Source organism: Anticarsia gemmatalis, chromosome 12, assembly GCF_050436995.1.
Source record: "Anticarsia gemmatalis isolate Benzon Research Colony breed Stoneville strain chromosome 12, ilAntGemm2 primary, whole genome shotgun sequence".
Taxonomy (NCBI): domain Eukaryota; kingdom Metazoa; phylum Arthropoda; class Insecta; order Lepidoptera; family Erebidae; genus Anticarsia; species Anticarsia gemmatalis.
The window spans coordinates 1,863,997-1,881,732 of record NC_134756.1 but is presented as its reverse complement, the minus strand read 5'-3'; the positions used below and the strand labels follow the sequence as shown (position 1 = coordinate 1,881,732).

The window sequence follows — 17,736 nt, the reverse complement described above, 5'->3', positions numbered from 1 at the left end:
TTTTGACCTCTACAATAATGGCTAACGATCATAGGCCCTGCTTGCTTACTTGCTTTTACTTATTTATACTCGTAATTATAATATACGAGACCAAATTTCCAAACAACACTTTCTGACTCAGTTACTACATTGTCTTTATTTTTATAATATTGTTATAGCATGCTTGCTCCGATGATTTCCAGGAGTATAAGACAGTCTTCGTAATTATAAAATCAGATTGATGTGCCGATATACCGTGCTGAATAATAATAAGCGTAATATTACGAAGGCTTCCGTAAAAACTTTTATACACTTAACTTGACAACATTAGTATTATAGGCAGTAGGAATAGGAAAGTATAACTAACGGGAAATAAAACAAACGTTATTATCTGATATTAAATTTAATAGGTATTCTATTATTTACAATAAATTGTTCACTATTAACATGTTATTTATTTATAATATTTTTATCATTTCCTCCGTTGTTAATAAATTATATACATGGCTATTTATAAATAAGATAATATCAATACTGTGAAGTTCGACAAATCCACAATTTCGTATGGGTATGAATAACTTTTGAACTGTTGTTCTATGATGTTCAAAATTGTAATACCTATGTCATTTTCAAAGATTATTCACGCCCATGCTATATAAACAATAACTTAAAAACACAGATTTATGAAAAAAAAGAACAAACTATAGTTTACAAGTTTTAGCACCTCCACAGGTTACCACTGATTTATTTTATTCAAATACGTAATAACTTACACAACTAATGCAATTTCACGATCAATTTAAAAACTTTATGACACAACTCGTCAAAATCAGTACACATAACATGAAAGTGGTAATGATGAATACCTACAACATACATATAAAATAACGTATTTAAAAATTGTGATTACTTTAAAAATGAAATATTAAATCCACAGTCACCGTGGCCTTATATATTTGGCACTAAATTATTTGGAATGCACATGTCTATCTACATAGATATACAAATACAGAACTAATTTATGACCAGGACATTTAGAATATTGTTTCATAAAATTCTCTTGTTTGCATTGAATTAAATCGCTGCTATAACGCGTTCGTAACCAGATAATATTAACATCGATTGTAAACTTGGTGTCCTTTAAAATTTGTACCTAGGTTGTAGTTATTGCAATGTGATTATTAATACTAGAAATAACTCTATATTACATGTTGTATAGGTTTATTTTAAGTATCGTTGGTATAATCACTTTCGAATGTAAGCCTATGTAATTATTGTCCTGGGTAAACATTTTTATTGAAGAAATTCTCATATACGTAACACATTTATTTCTACACAACAAAAAACAGTAATGTCATCATAAAGTGAGTATAATTATTATAATAAAATTAATTAATATTTTCTGGTTACAATGACGATAAACAAGTTGCAAAGTTCCCGCTGTAAGCCGTAAACACACCGTATCGCGACTATTCGTTCTAATATTATTTTATCTATAGGTAGGTATACTTTTAAACGGGTAAATTTGCCAAAAAGAATATTTTATTGGCCAAAAATATTAATTGAAATAGGTATACTATAAAAAACAGATATGTCGTTGTACAGTAGGTAAATTTGATTATATGGATATAAAATATTGCTTTTCTACTCACTATAATAGCAGTGTTAATTTTAATTGGTTTTATTGTAACTATTAACTTGCTACCATCGAGTCATTTCCTTATAGAGAAATCCACAAGAAGACTACAGGAGAAATTTTTCAAAAAATCCTATTTTTTAATACTACCGTATAAATTTGGCAATAGAGAAATATTTTATTGTTTTATCATCGTATTTAATTCTCTATCTATTTAAATTCTTTGCAAACTATAAATTCCATCGCATTATTGTTGATGATAGCAGTATTTATTAAAAGTTCAACAATTTTTATAATTATTTTATCTTTTTTTATTTATTTGGACTGGCAACACATGCGATTTATGTTTTTTTTTAATTTAGTTTAGCCATAACAAGTATAGTAAAGGATTCCAAGATAATTTGAAAACATAAAATTATCTTACGAATAATAGCAAAGAAAATATCAAGGAAAACTCTAAACTGGACAGTCTTTACTTGGATAAGATTAATAATATAATTTATATACTTCTAAACGGAATGCATAATTCACTTTGGAATGTACTATATCGTAGCAGCAATTTATTTGTAAATATAATACCTCTTCAACAAAACAGTAGTTTTGCTTTTACTTAATTTTAAAACTGGCAATTTTATTGTTTTGTTGCCAATGTAGAGACAAGTTGTAGTAAGATAACAGTAGAAATAAAAATATTCCATGTACAATCATGGTATTGTAACTATAAACAATCATATCAAGCAGTAAATATAAAAAATGCCTTTATTCAAAAGTGGGTTTTTATTTAATAGTTTTATATTGGCCTTTTAATACACTCATACGTTTTAGGTTCAAAAGGTTTGGGGCGTGCGTTACCGAGTCAGTCAGGACAAAATGTTGAAAATATTATTTCGATTTTATATATAAATATCTAAACTACCGAAGGATTTAATGACTGACTCTCGGGGTTTTTTATTATTATAACTATTTCTAAATATTATTAAAATAAGAAACAAGGATAAACACTAACCATTCCTATGTTTCTAATTTTAATAAGCGATTACTTAGAAGTTTAAAATGTAACATCCACGAATAAGGCAGTATATTTTGTTAAAATTTAAAAAGAACCCCTATTACTTTTTAGATTATAAAATTCCACGTTTTTATTGAAATCTCTACATAATTACGCACAAGACGTTATTTCTAACATCAGACGAAAATTTAATGATTTTTATTGCCAGTATATTGTTGCAAAATGATGGCCTATCGAATAATATAGATAAAAACGTACGAATTTTGTGGTCTATCGACTTTAATTAATAAATATTATTTAATTTCTCTCATTTTGATTTCATAACACCACCTCTACACTCATCTTCATAAGTAATTTGCACCTCACTTGTAACACTTACAATATTTTTGAAATAAATTCATAACACTAAACTAAAGTGATGTTTGAAACTATTAAAATACAATCGATCCGTCGAAATCGATTCGATAGATCGAGATAAAAGTCACGCAATAGATCTCGTCTCGCTTCGTTTCGAATGTTCACGTTCGTTAACTAAACAAGATTTCGGGAACACATTTCTAAATTCTATATTTTCTACATCATTATCTGAGAGCATACCAGTGTCGCTACATTCCTCTCTATCACTACCGAGTACTCTTATGTCCTTTTTCATTTTCTTCACGTCGCAAACGTTTAGAAAGTAGAAAAGCAAATGTAAAACCATTCGCGTGATAATGTCGAACATCAGTACGAGTTTGTCGACGGCGGCGTGCCGGGCGGGCGTTATTCGATATTGTCGAGTGTCGGTGAGTGTCACCGGACATGTTGCCGAGCATGTTGGCTGACATGTTGGCGGGCATGTCGGGGGACATGTTGCCGGACATGCGGTCGGTGTTGCGTGCGGGCGCGCAACATCGGGGGTTTCTCGCTAGGTGTGCTTGAGCCAGTGCGCCGGCACCCACTGCGGCTCGCGCTCCAGACTGTTGATCTCGTTGAGCAGCTGCTGGTAGGCGCGCTGCGTGTCGTTGTTGATGATGATCATGTCGAACAGATGGCCCCAGCGCAGCTCCATGTCACGGGCCGTCGCTATTATTTCTTTTAGTTCTTCCTCCTGTAAGGACGAAGTTAAAATCAGACTATATTCATTAAGGCGACGCATTTATGACAAAGTATCAAAGCTAAGACCACAAGTGTGTCTAGTGAAAAACAAGAAATTTTTATCTCTAAAGTCAAACAACATCAAATGTTGCAAAAAAAATTACTTTGTACCGCTGTGCGGACCGATGTCAAGAATTCATAAAAAAAATAGATTAGTTACGCTTATTCGAAGAAATTTTTGGAGAAGTTTATAAATGTGCTGGTATAACTCTCATAAAATAAAGTTCAATTTACCTTGAAAGCCTCTCCGTTTCTGATCTTCTTCTGCCTCAGTTTCTCAAGGCTGGGCGGCGCCACGAACACGGTATAAGGCTTCAGGTCGGAGTTGCGCAGGATCTTCAACGACTGCGGGTGAAGGTTCAGCACGCAGATCTTGCCGGAGTTTACCACTTCACGGATTGCTTCTAGTGACGTACCTGAAAGAGAAAAATGTAATTTAGAGAATTATTCTTAGATACGACGGAATATATTATGTAATGATAGCTCCGCAGAAGAGTAACCAAAAGTGATCAAGACAGCATATTTTAGAACAGAGAATCGATTTATCAGGTATTGGGAACACTGTTGAAAACCTTATAAGAAAGTTCTTAGCTGAATTAAAATAGTAATTTCTTAGATCTTAGATATTACAATGGTTGTAATCATATCTTAGAATATGGCGGCATTGCAGCAGGTCAAATAAAGGCTTTAGACAGCTCCTCACTCTACTCCATCACTTCAAAACCATTTATGAAATTTAAGTTGTCGAAGAGCAACTCACAGGCAAGTCGTGTCTGACAAATGTAGTCAATTTCAGTAGCGCGATTCTCTACCACTATCGATAACCGGCTAGTTTTATCGAAAAAAATTGTATGAGAATTTACCTCTAGCCGGTGCCGTAGGACCTATATTCGCAATACATTTGAAATGTCAAACTCTCGATACTGAAAGTATCACCTGTAGAGAAGCGCGCTACAGGATTATGATAAACCATAGTACCTAAGTAAACTCACCATAATAAGCCTTCTCATACTCTCCGTGTTCAACAAACTTTCTGTTTAGAATGTCTGCTTCGAACTGCGTGCGAGAGATGAAGTGGTAGTCCTGGCCTGGCACTTCGTGGTCCTTGCGGGGACGAGACGTGTCTGTAATGTTATACTCATGTTAAACACTAACTCAAAGCGTTTGAACCCTCACTTATAGAAAGATGATGAAGCATGAGATGAATGTTGATAATATAGTTTGAAAGTGTGTGTCTTGTCGTATATGCATAGCAGTCAGACAAAATTATAAATAAATGGCAAAAAAGTGAGAACTAAATAAGAATGTTATGAGAAGAAGAAAGTTCCGGAGAACCAAGCAAACGGTACATACTAATCTATCTTTTGTATACGGTAAATTCAACTTATTTCGGCCTTTGGGCCGCTTGAACAATTTTGACACTAGCTTGACCACTAAGCATACGATAAGAAAAAGAACTCATTTTATTCAAGAAAGATCGAGAGGTCGTTCCATCATTTAACGCGCCTCTTAGTCTTCTTAATAAAGTTACTTTTGCTCCGTGTGACTAATTATGTAGACTTTATTTTAGTGAAATAGAAAACAATCAATCAAATACTTACGTGGTACAGCAGCAGCGAATCTAGAGCTGTCTTCCATGAGCCTCTGACGTAACTCGTGGCGGCCGATGTTGGGCGGACCGATGAGCACGATGGGACGCTTCAGAGACGCTCGCGGGTAGTACAGCGCTACCTCCTCGTATGTTAGGATCTCTTCTTGTTCGTATTCTAGGAGGAAAGAAGATTTTACATCAGATACGAAGATATAGAGAGATGATGATGACAGAAATAAAGATCTGCCTTGGTACATATTCTTGCTTGGCTCAAATGATCTGAGGCAAAAATAAACTCTACGACTAAATATGGACTCAGAACAGATACAAATACAAAAAATGCTTGATGTTAGTAAGCAACTATTTATTATAACTGTTAAAGGAATTTTAACGTTATTTTACTTATAAAAAACTAAATTTTCTCTCTTTAAAACAAGCCTTCTTTTATCATTAAACAGGACGTCGGCTGAAACTACACATAATGTTTTTAGAAATACATACCATCAGCTCCAGAAGTAGAATACAATGGGTAACCAGCTTCGCTCGTAGCTTTCTTGCCCTTCTTCTTGCGTGGGGGTTTCTTGGCACAGAGGAGAGTACCGCCCTTACGCGGCTTATCTCTGGCCGCTACCTCACCCGCTAGCGTTAGTTTCATTGATTCTCTCCTGAAAAGTAGATTTTGTATTGTTAATATAATGACTAACTGGCTTTCTTTGATCTCTGCCTATCGTTGTGGAAAAAAGGCGTGATATTATGTATGTATGTTTGTATGTATAATTATACAAAGCAGAGTTCTAAATGGTAATAAAATACAAGCAGGACGCATATAAATAGGTAATCGTTTTATAGTAATGAGAAGCAAACGTAGAAACAACAATAAACAACAACAGAAGAAATAAAGCTATAGATAAGGAAGTATTTGCCTTGGCTTCGACAAAATTGTAAACCTAGCTAGAATTCACATCTGAAGAATATTTTTTATAGTTCAAAACTAATCTACATTGGTATTAGGATATATTATTATCACTTACTGATGTTGGAAGGCCTGACTTGGTATGAGACCGGCGAGGGTCTGGTCCTCTTCTCCCTCACGGAACGCTTGCCACCAGTTGGGGTCCTCGCGGCTTATTACATGAAGAACGTCGCCTTTCTGGAAACTTATACCTGGAACACGAAATAAAAATGTAAAATAAAAGTCAGTATTTAAATATACTTTATTTTAGTTCAACATATTTACGAAATTATTATTATTTTAAACATTTGCGCTCTGCCTACCCCTATCGGAAAATGGCGTGATATTATGTATGTATGTATTTACAGCTTGTTAGATTGAGTCAGTTCAGTCACTTCCTTGTGTGATACCAACATTATAAAACAAGAACGACAAATTAACAGCAAGGTAAATCCAAAGTTTAATTGAGGACAAATTGATATTTACTAGTGCTACATTAATACCTAAACTTCAAATAGCTTTATTATAATAATCATTTTAGTAACATTTCATGACACACCTGGTAAAAAGCTTTACTCAATTTGAAATCATGTTTTACTTTAAATCTACAAGAACATTGTTTTGCTGCTAAATAGCTAACAGGTTTATCGTTCCATTATTATCACGAAATTCTCACCAATAGTTTGTCTGTCTGTTATTATATCACAGCACGGCTAGCATACGTGTCAGGAAAATGTATAGATATTGTAACAGATTTTAAGTCAATAAAATATTTTCGATTTTTTTGATGTTTTAAATAAGTGTTAGGTTGAAACTTACCAAGCTCCCGGCAAGGTATATAAACGTCATCCTCAGGATCATAATCGAAGTGTGCCCGGACATGCAACACGCGGTGACTGGGCGGCGGCCGCGGCTGAGCTCGTCTCGGCGCCAACACTACACATAATGTTCCCGACAACGCGCCTAGCACTTGACAGACTTCGTGCACTGATTTACCGCGCATTGCTACGCCGTTTACTTCTAGAAGCTGTAGAAATAAATACTATATTAATACACGAACTAATTTAAAACAGGATATACCTAAAACTTATTTTCACCTTAGTGTTTTATCCATTGCACTGCTGAGTATGAGTTTGAATTTAAATTACAAGTTTTATGCTTATAGCTCTGCAAGACGTGCTTATAAATGACAATGAGAAAATAAATAGGTATGTACTTAAGTAATATAAAATGATAAACAATAAAAACTAGAGAAAAAGAAATGGGTAAAGAAGAATGCAAACCTCGTCGCCTTCATGTAATAGTCCTGATTTCTCCGCCGCACCGCCTCTGACTATCCTACCGATAATAACGGCCTCTCCTTCATTTCTTACAGTAGCACCTGTAATAATAAAACAATTACATTGTTAGAACCTTGCCCTTGCAACTATAACATTAAATATTTATATTTCAATATCACGACCATCATTAACAACCTTGCAGGAAGAAGATTTGAGTTGAGGTATCAAACAGTCGTATTCATAAACGTCCCATAATTTTAAACGGAACTTCTGCCTTTCTGACTTCACTTGTTATAAAACACGTTATTCAATTTCAAATTTTATTCAATTCAAAATGTAGCGTTATCCCTGCGTCTAGCAAAAACAAGTGTCTTACCAAGTGGTTCGTTAGTCTTCTCAATTTTGATAATTTTGATGTGTTCGCTGGGGTCATCGGGCGAGTGCGCCGTCAGTGCTTTGTCGTCCTCTCCCTTGTGATTCAAGTTATTGCCAGTCTGGAAGTACATAAACCATTTATTAATAAATTATCTAACTGTAATAGTACGTATGTCTTTCTTTACATTTTCGTAGTCAACCTAGAGTTGAAGTTGTTCAATATAGCTTAGTTCGTAAACATGTTTATTTTCGTCCAACTTCAAAAGTTATATTCTGTTAAAAATAGACTCTAAAGCTACATTTCAATAGTTTTTAAAAGTTTCAGATCTAAAAATATCGGTCACTGTTATTTTTACGACGCCGCCACCTTTTATGATCAAAGTTTTCATCCCGACTGCGTTATGAACGGTTTTATGATTGTTTATATCTATTATTCATTGAAGTAGACCGTAAACTCGATTGTGCAAAACGCTAAAATAAATGCCGCCAATAAAAACTCTTAGAATGTAACTAACGATCGTCATTACGCATAATTTGGGAAAACGAAACTTTAAATTGGTCTTTTACACAACTCCAGATAGCTATCAAAACGGTCTTGTAATTCCGTCGAGCGCTTTAAGCAAAACTTTGACAGGAATATCCAAATATCTTTCCAAACTCTTGAATTTTGCATGAAACATTATTTTTTTTCTATTTCCTAAGGCTGAATGTTTCCTTTGTATCTCTGTTATCTCGTACAAAAGTTTAGGGACTCGAGATTGATATAAAATAGCTGGTAACAGGAGTTTACTTTTATGTGCGGGAACGGCGATAGCGGGAAAGTTATGAAGCGATTGAAAAGAATGTAGCAACATTTTCATTTTACGATAACTTTATCAAAACAGTTTAGAACTAAGATTAAACTTTGTGAAACCGATTATGGAAGTCACTTTTGACTTTTATGTCTATGAAAAGGTCCGTTCTATTTTAAAAGACCAATAGTATTCTTCCTGACATTTCGAAGCCTAAACTCAGGTTTCCACTTTTCAAGCAGCTTCTTAAGAACCTCGAGCTCTTAAAAACTGTTTTTCTATGATCAGGCATCCTTGCATTCTCCAATTCATTCCTCGTCTATTCTCTTATTAGAACTGTTGTTACCTTATGCCTCTTGCCCCTAGTAAAGCAAGCCGGGTCGAGGAGCGCAGCGGCCTGATCGTGCGCCTGGATGAGGCTCTCCAACTCAAGCCCGCCCAGTATTGACAGCAGCTCAGCCGCTAGTCCCGACGTTTCACCTCCTGTTGACGTGTGCGCTCCTAGTACGTCCATACACTGTGGAACATGAAGAATTGAATAAGTACCTATATTTTCTTTAAAAACAGCTTTACTGTGTAAAACTATGCTGGAATCAGCCAGAAGAAGATGAGTCTAGTTTGAAAATAACTCCACTAAAAGAGACAAAACAAAACGTTGGTTTCGCTCTATCAATATCTTTAGCTAAACTTTTGCTTTCAAAGACAAAGACACCCTCACGTTTCCAGTTTCGTAACAAGTGATGCCGCAAAGCTTGGCACTTTTTGTCTGCACTACCATAAAATTATCATATTGAACTTAAGTGTCCCAAGTTACGTGTCATAGAAAAAAAGATGTGCAGCTCCAAAACGTCCTAAATCAAGGAGAAGTTTAAGTATCCTTACGTCTTTCAATCTGTCAGTAGCCCGATGCGTATGAGGCGGCGCTAGTCCAGGTCGCTTGTGTCTAACAGCCGTGAGGACCGCAGAGCGCGTGGCCAGCGCCGTGCGCAGCGCAGGACAGAGCAGCGCGCCAGCTGCGCCCGCGACCCTCGCTGCTAGGGCGGTCTCGCCACTCGCTCCCAACGCCTTCTGGACACGAGTGAGCGCTGCGCATACTTCTTGATAGTCTGAAACAAATATTATGGTACTGTTATAGTCTGGAGATGAAAAAGAAGCCCGGTCTGGAGAACATTGGGGATGGAATGAAGAACTGAAGAGAACTTTGTAGTCTAATTGACTATTTATCCAGCAGTTGAGACAAATGGGCAAATTGCGATACGTGTTTTGCGAGCTTTATCGATAGAGTTTAGTATAATAAAATATAGTGGTCGTACTAGTAATCTATCTTCATTTATTTGTCTAAGAATAGTCTTTGAAACATTTTATGGTTAAACACTTTGAAAGATACGTATATTTTTCAGCAATGGCAATACTATGATGATGATTAACTGATATCCAGTGAGATTTGATTTCGTAAGAGACCGATTTTACATGCAGATAAAGCAGACATGATAATTGACCTTGAAAGTGTCCTCAAAACATCGATTATTACAACGCAATCGCGCTCAAAATATAATATTCAGAACACAAAAGACAAATAAAGCAGGAATTCATTCGAATCAGATGAACAATAGCGCGAAACCGAATTGTCGTAACATAACAATAATATTCTCGAAATATATTACAAAGAAATTCTTTAGAATCATTACTAATATGCCAATCGAGCGATAACTTATCGTTAGTACTTCCATTGTTATAATGTTCACATGATTGAATTATATTCACGGTATTTTTATAATGGTTTTGATTCTCCCATACGAGTTATTCTTTTGGTTAGTGGCTGACAATTTTGTAGATTGAGGTCATCTTAAATTTATTTTATCGTATGGTTAGTGGTCAACACTTTTTAACGACTGTTATCTGTATTGATAATAACCGGCAACGTGTCTTCCGAAGCACGGAGACACTCAGTTCAAATACCACTATGCGGTCACCCATCTATGGAATGTCCGCGCTAAGGGTTGCTTAACTCACAGTAGTTTGAACGCCTTCCTTTTAAAGACTATTACAAAGATTCATATTTTGATTTCTAAATAGATTACCAAGATGTTCAAAAACCAATTATTTCAAATTTCTTTCAATATGATACGTAAAAAAAAAACGATTTGTTTTCAATGATTCTACGTGTAAGATACTACCCACCCAACCCTTCTACACACCCAAGGACACCATAAAAAGCAGGAGGAAATTCATGTTTTACTCCATATGATCAGTTACCTTTACTTGACCTCTAAAAATTCCCTTCGATTTTATAGCGACATAGCGTACCTTCATTCACTCTTCTGTCCTACATATTTGACCTTTTGAGGAACATGACGATAAGAATGTGAATATCCTTCTAAAATTTAATTTCCTTAGAAGCGACTTAATTTTTTTACATTTGCTACCTCATAATTTTTATTTGGTAAAGTGATTTTGATATTTTTTTTATATGGTGCAAATTTTATCCAAATGTGATGAATACTTTATGAGATATCTCTAAAAAAGCATAACGTTATCGTCAATGATGTTAATTACGAGTACTGTATCACGATTCTCTACCACTATCAACTACCAACAGCTGGGTAGCTATCGAGAAAATTGTATAAAAATCTTATAAGCGCCTCTGGCGGGCACCGCAGAAACCATTTTTGCGGCGCATTTTAAATGTCAAACTCTCGATACTCGATAGTACCGACTGCACAGAATCGCGCCACTGCAGCGATTATATAACAGTCGGTAGTATTAAGTATCGACAGTTTGACATTTAAAATGTACTGCAAAAATAGTACTTGCGGCGGCTGCTAGAGGCGCTGATTAGATTTTCATGAAATACTTATCGACAGCCGGTTGCCGGTAGTTGATAGTAGTAAAAAATCATCTTATTTGCAGATTTTTTTCGGCAAGAATTATTCAAGGTCAAAGACCTTTTAGCAATGTCTGTACAGAACAAACTTCAAAGTTAAGCAAACTTATACCAAAACCCTTCAATCTATTATTAGCGAGAACTTCAAAGATCAACATCAAAGTTATTCAATTAAAATAGTCTGACCGTCAATTATTTGTCGCCTAAACACACAAGATTGTCAAACACTGGACTGATAAAAGCCTTACATCCTTTTGACAAAGGTAGTACTTATTTGTAGAAGTCTTTAAACGTTTACTAGAAAACAATTGAGAAAGTAGCGGATGTTCTAAAAATAGTTGTTTGCTGAATTTGATTCTGTTTGTTGTGTGATACTAAATATAATACTGTTTTTGTTTATATTCTTCTATTTAATTTTGAGTAGTAAATGTGTTCACTAGCAGCGCAATTCCGTGTAGTCTGTACTGTCGAATATCGAGAGTTTGACATTCAAAATGTACTACCAAAATAATTTCTACGACGCCCGCTAGAGGCGTTTATTCGATTTTCGTGCAAAATTTCTCGATAGCTAGCCGATCGCCGGTAGCCGATAGTGGTATAGACGTTTTTTTGTACCGTAAGGCATATAGAAATTTAGATCATTTTGCTGCTGTTTCAACTATGCTATGATGCACAGCAATTAAAAACTATCTCAGGTTACTTTTACCAACTGACACCGTCCTTTGTGATATCTATATTCCAGTCTACATTAAACCTAGATGCTAGAAACTTTCCAAGAAGTAGAAGAATTGTCAAATAATTAAGCGTGGAGCTAGAAACTTGGGAAAGGTACTTTAAAAAAACCAATCCGTAAGTATTTTTTTATTTAATGCAAATTACACGCAAGGAGACCATTGCGGGTTATGTAGTTTTCAATAAGTAACCTTTAGTAAGACTTAAGCCTACTTTTTACCTAACTTTATTTCAAGCTCAAGGTTTCAAACATTACTAAAAAAACCGTGTAATAATTCCAAAGGCTTTATACCTAATTCCATGTAGTTGGTAGGTTTTATCGGTGGTTCGTCCCAGTTAGCTAATATCGGAGCGAGGGCCGACCGAGTGCCTCCTGAACTGTAACTAACGAGCTCTCCTCGTTTCACTCAATGTAGAAAACATGCCGCGACTTAAAATGTTGTGGATAGGCCTTTTTAAAGGCAGAAAATTTAACTGAAAAGACCTGAATAAGGTGGTTGAACTGTGTATGAGATTACTGGAGGTAAAAGTACCTTTGAAACTGATATAATGATTCTATTCGTTGGGTTTAGATAGTGTTTTAACTACCGTGATCATGAAATTTTCAATATTGTAGTATAAGTTGAGGACCAGATAGGTTTACACAATACAATTAATCTTATTGTGTAAACGTATCTGGCAGAAAACACTGCATAGAAAAGTGACCAACAATGTCGCCCGAAGACCTTAAGTATAATGGTACCTCTAATGTTTAATTATCTTTGATGATTATATTTTTATTTTTTCCACGTATCTTTATAGTGACTCAACACTTCCCTTAAGGCGCTTACCAATTCTCCAAATAAAATTACTTTATTGTCTAATTTTTTTAGTTTCAAATGTCTTACGAGTGCGAAGGCCTACTACTCAATCTAGCTCGATGATGGTTCGCAACCATCCCTAAGATCAACATCACAAAACAGCTTGCTCTCTTATCGAAATCTTGAAATTATTTTTCATTATTTTCAATTAGCACTCACCAACGACAGCATAAAGTTGCGCAGATTCCTCACTCGTGTCATCTTCATAGGCGTCATTGACAAAGGCGGTCCCCGACAGCGGCGGGTTGGACTCCAAAGCCTGAAGCTTGTGGGACCCTCGGAGAGAAGTGCGCAGGAACTCATTCTGTGCTGCGATCCTCTCTTCTGCTTCTTTGCGTTGTCGGAGCTGTTCCTGTAGAGAGAAGAGAACATTAGTTATGTTTTTCCAATGGCTTATTTGTTTGGTCATTTTAAAACGTTACTTTTACAAGCTTATAGCTGGACACTTTTGTTTCTCGGCCTCAGAAATTGAATTTTCAGCTTTATATTTTAAGTGGTATTTTTGGTATAAGCAAATTGTTATCAATTTCGCTTTAACATTATTCTGAAGAATTTTTTAACATTGAACAATGTTTTATCCGTATCGCTATCAGATCGGTGGAGATCGATACAGACTGGATATCAAGATCATGATTCATAGTATGTTTTTATTTGTCACTATACCTATATACGACATAGAACAGTACTTAAACAAAATCTTAAGTTGATATCAGATTTTTTCGTGTGATTACCGCAGTCCCTAATAATAAAAAAAAAAAAAAAGTAATATCCTCAAACTAATTAGTGTGTGTTATAAAAAATAAATCACCAAAATGTATAAAGATTTATTTACAGCAAATATACTGCAACAATGTTCAATAGTTTGACGCAATAAACATGTACGCGCAAATACTATCAAAAGAGATACAGACTTATAACATAACTAGCTAAATAGCTAAACATTTAAGATTATTTTAATCTAGCAACACCAAATTCGGTCAGTCATAATCAGATGTTACAAAACAGTAAGTATTTGAGATCACGTCTCAATCCGAGTGCAGCCTTGACCGACAATAGCGAGGTTGTTAAGTAAATGTAAGTACATACATCTTATGTATTTACTTATTATTTACATATTCCATGTATTTTCCTCTTGACGTGGCTTCAAGAGATTTGTTTTGATCCCTTCAATAGAGTAATGTAATATTAAGAATTGTTGAAGTTAAACAAAGTTTTGCGAAGTTATCGTATTTTTTTAAGTTAAAATAAATACTTACAATGTTATTTTTTGTTTAGTAAAGGTTTCAATATAGGTATTTTAGAATGTGTAAGTATGTATATATTTTTATAGCCTAGTCAGTTTTAGTCGTTGAATTGCTTTACTTGTATAGAATAAAAGTACTATACTTATTTTTTTAAGACCGCAGCGACATAATATTCCAATAATATAAGTTTGTTATGAACTACTGAGTCGATTTTGATGAAATTTGGTAACTGATAGGTTTTACTCGTAAAAAATATATCGGTTAATATCCTGATAACGTAATTCACTTAAACTTGGCTGGTAAAAGATAGTTCAAGACGCATTTCAAGTGGTTTTATAATCTTGGTAACATAAGTGCTAGTTCAGTTTAAATGTTAGATATAAAATTAGGTCCTGCTATAGGATTTAGTCACGTGGCAAAGTTCCAAAATTTCAAATGTTCTGGAATAGTTTCTGACGAAGGCTATTGCGCCAAAAAATTTTTTTTGGACTTGACTATTTTAGATCCTGACATTTATCAAAATGTGTCTTGAAAAGTTTAACATTTCATTTCTATTTCCATTATTCGTTGTATGTTTTTGCGAAAAAAATTACCAAGACCATAACAAAATCAAGCCTTTACATTGCAGTTTTGTTCACAAGTAACGTTAAGAAATAATATATTATGATGACTGCAATGCAATATTTTAAACATCATGTGATTGTGTCCCCTTTTTTTATTTATTTTGTGTAGTACTTTCAGAATCACTAAACTAGAGCAACTTTTGTAAAAGGCTAGTCACATACGTCAGACTCTAAGTGCATTTATTGTTAAGTTAATGTCAACCAGTGACCAAGTTCAGACTAACACATTTAGTTTGGCCTAGATTTTCTTTGTTAGTACATTACTTACAAAAAAGAACATAGACTTCATTAAAGTTTAAAGTGCTTAAACTGTAGACTCAAAATATTTTCAAAAGAAAATCCAGGTATGTCTAGGAAGTATAGAAAACAATTATTTTAGATAGTTCTGACGATTTATATGCAATTTTTATTTGTGGTACCGGTTACCCGGGATATTCCAAGAGAAAACCTTTCAAAATTTTACCCGAATCAGAACTCGAACCCAAGACCCCTGATATACAGAGATAGAACTGAAACCCAACTTTCTTATAACATTTTCCCGATTCAATTATTAAACTCAAGACATTAACTTTAGTAAACACACGTAGTAATTACTAAACTAACTCTTTCTATTATTGCTACTGAATAGCAATGCAACTGCACAAGACTAAACTATTCGTGTTAATTTAAGTTTCAGTTCAAATTGTACAGCTTCTATAGCTGTTAGTGTATCTAACTTGGATAATATCATTTGTAAGTTCAGACCAAACTATTTAATAGAGCAGTTAAGCAAAGATCAAGAATAACAATTGGGAAATTATTTTAAAGACTCTATAGCGCAGTGGTGGAAGTTGCCTTGACTATGACAAGTAATACGGGTTTAATTCTCATTAAGCCCGGTTCTATTTCTATGCGGAGGATTGGTGGTAACCCGGAATGGAAGAGGGGTTAGTCCTGAGTCCACCACGTAGGTAAAATTGGTTATGGGTTATGGATTCTTTCAAGAACTGTTTAAAGAACTCTTAGACATCCAAGGTTTTGAGAAAAGAAGTAATATCGTCGCTGTTGACGATATCTATATAATAATACATTTGTTACTGTCATAACAAAGTTTGTATGGGATTGATGGGATCGAAATTCCCATGGGAATGGAATCAACGAAACAAAACTGTACCCAGACGAAGCCAGGCCAGGCTGCTAGCGTACTATTAAAAGTGAGGACATACAAGGTAATGTCGTGTTCTTAAAATAGAATTCGTACATAAAAAACCCTTCACCCTTTCTTATAATAAAAAGTAATCCGGTAGAAACTAATTTAGTGAGATGAATAACATTTCCGTTTTCAATGGCCGTCACTCGCAGGTTTCGATTCATTCACCTATTTCAGCTGAAATATTAAATTCGTTCCGAACCAAAATATTACCCAAAACATTAAATTTATTATAATTATTCGTGTTCTTTGGTCTCTATTTACCCCTTTGTGGAAGAGGCGTGATTTGATGTATGTATGTATGTATGTCTTATTTTTTTTAAACTTTCGCGATTTTATACAGCCTAATTAACGCTGTGAACACGGTCGATGCGATTCGATCGAAACGTCGGGACACAAGTAAGCAAACTTAAAATTTTCATTGCGTTTTAGACCTCATAGAAATTTCATATTGTTTGTATCTTTGTAAAAAATACAACTAAAAACACATTTGTTTTATGGAAACCCACTTCAATGTTTAATTTTAAGTATTTATTGTTAAAGCGCCTACAGAAATACGTAATTTCTAAAAAAAAAACAGCTTCCTGGCTATTACGATTTATGAGATACAGCCTGGTGACAAATAAACAGACACACATACAGACAGCGAAAGTTTAGTAATAAGGTTCCGTTTTACCCTTTAGTTACGGATCCCTAAAAAGAGAGGACTAAAGTATATAAAGTTGAACTAACTACTGGGTATAAATATGTAAACGAATGCCGTAAAAAATATTCGAAATATTCAACTGAAGTTCTGAATGGTTCTGCGAAATTTTATTGACGGATGAAAGTCAGGAATTTTGTTGCACTATTCAAAAATATTTTTGCCTAGTTTCAAACATAATAAAAAAATATAGCAGCAAATCGAAACAAAAATATTTTTTACCTTCAGAAATAAACATAAAAATCTCTTTAAAAAGAGTCAAAGGATAACTGTCGCAAAAATCTGTTTTATTTTATTATCAGCCTAGCCTTTCTACCAACTATGTTGGAGTCGGCTACCAGAATCACTAGATGCATCTGACTTAGACGTATTTTACATGGAGCGACTGCCTATCTGACCTCCACAACCCAGTTACCTGGGTTATAACACTATAACCTCTCGGTAAGACTAGTTGTCAGACTTTCAAGCTTCTGACTCTTGGTAAAGACTGTCAAAGATCTTTGAAAATGACAGCCGGGACCCACAATTAAACGTGCCTTCTGAAACACTGATGTACTCGGATTGTATATATTATGGTCACCCATCCTAAGAACAACCTCGGAAAGCGTAGCACAACGTCAGAGATTGAACCGCGTTTCTATTGTTATTAAGCCTCGAGCTCCTCCAAAAATAATAACTTAGGTACCTACATAAATATGCATTTTAACATTAAAATCTATTGTTAAACAATGTTATACAAAATTCACGAAGC

At 34.7% G+C, this 17,736-nt stretch overlaps 1 protein-coding gene across 3 annotated transcripts in view; it reads right to left on the bottom strand.

Annotated features, from left to right (window-relative positions):
- Positions 1-363: 363 nt before the first annotated feature.
- sdt (MAGUK p55 family member stardust) overlaps positions 364-17,736 on the bottom strand; it is a 189,931-nt gene continuing 172,558 nt past the window's right edge. For all 3 annotated transcript variants that reach the window (XM_076121312.1, XM_076121314.1, XM_076121313.1), the window contains 12 exons: positions 13,386-13,578; positions 9,633-9,856; positions 9,097-9,267; positions 7,961-8,078; positions 7,588-7,685; positions 7,124-7,331; positions 6,384-6,516; positions 5,854-6,017; positions 5,363-5,527; positions 4,754-4,885; positions 3,996-4,177; positions 364-3,714 (listed from right to left, as the gene is read on the bottom strand). In XM_076121312.1, the coding sequence (XP_075977427.1) occupies positions 3,532-3,714; positions 3,996-4,177; positions 4,754-4,885; positions 5,363-5,527; positions 5,854-6,017; positions 6,384-6,516; positions 7,124-7,331; positions 7,588-7,685; positions 7,961-8,078; positions 9,097-9,267; positions 9,633-9,856; positions 13,386-13,578 (1,971 nt within the window). In that variant the 3' untranslated portion in view covers positions 364-3,531. The remainder of the gene's footprint in view (positions 3,715-3,995; positions 4,178-4,753; positions 4,886-5,362; positions 5,528-5,853; positions 6,018-6,383; positions 6,517-7,123; positions 7,332-7,587; positions 7,686-7,960; positions 8,079-9,096; positions 9,268-9,632; positions 9,857-13,385; positions 13,579-17,736) is intronic.